Source organism: Cibotium barometz, chromosome 20, assembly GCF_041138505.1.
Source record: "Cibotium barometz isolate CiBa-2024 chromosome 20, ASM4113850v1, whole genome shotgun sequence".
Classification (NCBI taxonomy): Eukaryota; Viridiplantae; Streptophyta; class Polypodiopsida; order Cyatheales; family Cibotiaceae; genus Cibotium; species Cibotium barometz.
Genome location: NC_141065.1, coordinates 24,449,266 through 24,451,628, shown reverse-complemented (window position 1 = coordinate 24,451,628; position 2,363 = coordinate 24,449,266). Strand labels below are relative to the sequence as shown.

Below are 2,363 nucleotides of genomic sequence, written 5' to 3'. Positions count from 1 at the left end.
TGTGCAAAAACCAAGCTTGACAATGTCGACGATGATCTCCCTTTCCCTGTATGCCAGGGCTGCCTCTTGATCAAAGCAAAAATGCCGCTTCTGTAAGACAGGTCGCCTGTTTGTTAGATGGATAGAACTCCATCAGCAGCTCCATAGAAGTCTCTCTGCCACGGGCTCCAAGTACAAAAGAAGGATGCTCAAGACGTCCACAAAAGGTGTGGATAAGGCCCATCCAAATCGAGTGGATGGTTTCTGTTGGCAGATTAAGAGAATCTTCATTGACCACAATGCACCACGCTCTCCAGATGTGCCGGGCCATGTTGCTGCTAGTAAGCTCCCAGCTGTGATCGACGCATGCCTGTGATTTCCATGGATTCGCTGGGGCGGAGGCGGCGGAAATTAAATGATCAATTTTTAGCTTTTAGGTCTAAGATTTAGTTGACTAATTATTCATTACATCCTTATATCTCATGTGTTACATGACCTCATAATGTCTTTTTTATTTGCTCTTGTTTTCTTCTGATTCTGTATGCATACACACTAAAGTGGATCTGTCTTATTACTATTTTTTGCATTTTATTCTTAATGATGACTTTACCCCCTTTTTTTTGCAGCTGCAACAACATGATATTTTAGTGGGTGCTGCTTGGAATGACAAGTGTGTAGACAGGAGAGGAAGGTACTGGAATGTCCCTGAGACGGTGTCTCTGGATCTGTTATCATGTGGTTCTGCTTCAGCGCTTCGATACCGTGCAGGTGTGCTCCACAGCTCAGGAGTCACTGAGCCCTCAGGTGAAGCAGTCACAGCACTTCCATTTGGTGCATTGGCTGGTACATGTGGTCGAGCTGCTGTTTTTCTGGAGAAAGAAACGGATCTATGGAAGGATACACAGAACAAACCTCAAAAGTCCTTCAATATTCTGGCTTCTCATCCTCATGTCAAAGTCTCTGGCATCATGGGTAATCTTTCATGCGTTCAGCTTCGATTTAGATTGGTTAGCTAAGCTCAGTTTTGAAAGCTTCTTAAAACTTTATTGTGATAGTTTTGATTTTTTATAGGTGGCATCTTGACCGTGGATAGCCTGAAGGGCGGGCAACGAAGGGATGGGTTCATATTGAAGCACACAAGTTCTATCGTTTCAGCTGATGCATTTGCATCAGTGGGTTTATCTGCACAGTTTGGTCATTTCCAGAGGTGGTTTTTTGACTTTTCGAAACTAGATGCCCGTGTAAACATCGGGTCAGCAGCCACACTCGTAGCAGCAACCTCAAATCCAGAGAATGTGAACAGGGGTGATTCACATCTTCCAACTTTGGAAGTTACTTTGCAGCAACAGGTGGTCATGAAGCTCAACTTCTCAGCTCATTTGTGTGAAGTGATAGCTTTTTTATCACTTCTAGAATGCAAGGTTTTGAGATTTTTCTAATGTTTTGGTGCTTGCAACACTGAGCAGGTATATGGCCCAATCCGTGCTCGAATGGATTCCAGACTTGGAATGGAGTCTCTCACTTTTAAGAAAGGTTGCCAGGTCCAGGATGTCACTTATGGATTTGATTGGTCCCCAAAATCTTCAGGATCTTTGAAGGTGGTGGTATGGTACTCGCCAATGCGAAATGAAGGGATGATGGAGTTCCGTTTGTTTGAAAAATAGCTTGGCAGTCTTCATGCCAGGCTTTCATTCAAGACCCAGAAGCAGGAAGGCTATACTTTCTTCATAATATGAATGTAGCATCTCTAAGATTTTTGAGAAGTGGACATGTTTCTTGTCATTGTTCTGGATGAAGTGGAACATAGCATGAGGAATATTTCACATCGGGGTGACTTGCAGCAGGATCCATTTACTATACTACAGGTCAGTGCACTGAAAATACTGTGAAAGTTTTGGATGAATATGAAGTCATGGCCTCTACTCCTGCATAGTTGTGAAATGTGCCATTTGTTAACATAATGAGATGCTATTGATCAAGAAGTTCTCAATTGTAGGCAGCTGCCAGCATTTAGACCATGTATGTTGTGGTATCTTGGTGTAACACTCGCAATACAATCGGCCTTGAACAACCATGTATTTTTTGCAGTGTGAAGAGGATATAGAGGCTATTTGTGAACTCGTAACTTGTGTTAGGAGTTTTTTGAAATAAAAACGCTGGCCAGATCTCGTGAAAGGTAGTCAAATTTGGTGATACTTGCATTGATAGTGTAAGCAAGCATTTTATGCTGGAGCAACGTGACAATAGAAACTTTTAATTTTAGCATATTATATAAGGAAACACCATACCTCTAATTCAAGAACAGCATACACCTTCCAAGAGTTTAAAATCAAAGGATTTGTTGATAGCTTTTTTTGATATCCTCAACAAGCTTTTTTTATGGG

At 41.9% G+C, this 2,363-nt stretch overlaps 1 protein-coding gene across 1 annotated transcript in view; it reads left to right on the top strand.

Moving 5' to 3' along the window:
- Positions 1–2,148, top strand: part of LOC147627687 (protein TRIGALACTOSYLDIACYLGLYCEROL 4, chloroplastic-like) — an 11,174-nt gene extending 9,026 nt beyond the window's left edge. The window contains exons 3-5 of the mRNA XM_086814619.1: positions 606–951; positions 1,051–1,328; positions 1,446–2,148. Of these exons, the coding sequence (XP_086670745.1) occupies positions 606–951; positions 1,051–1,328; positions 1,446–1,643 (822 nt within the window). The 3' untranslated portion in view covers positions 1,644–2,148. The remainder of the gene's footprint in view (positions 1–605; positions 952–1,050; positions 1,329–1,445) is intronic.
- The last annotated feature ends 215 nt before the right edge of the window (positions 2,149–2,363 follow it).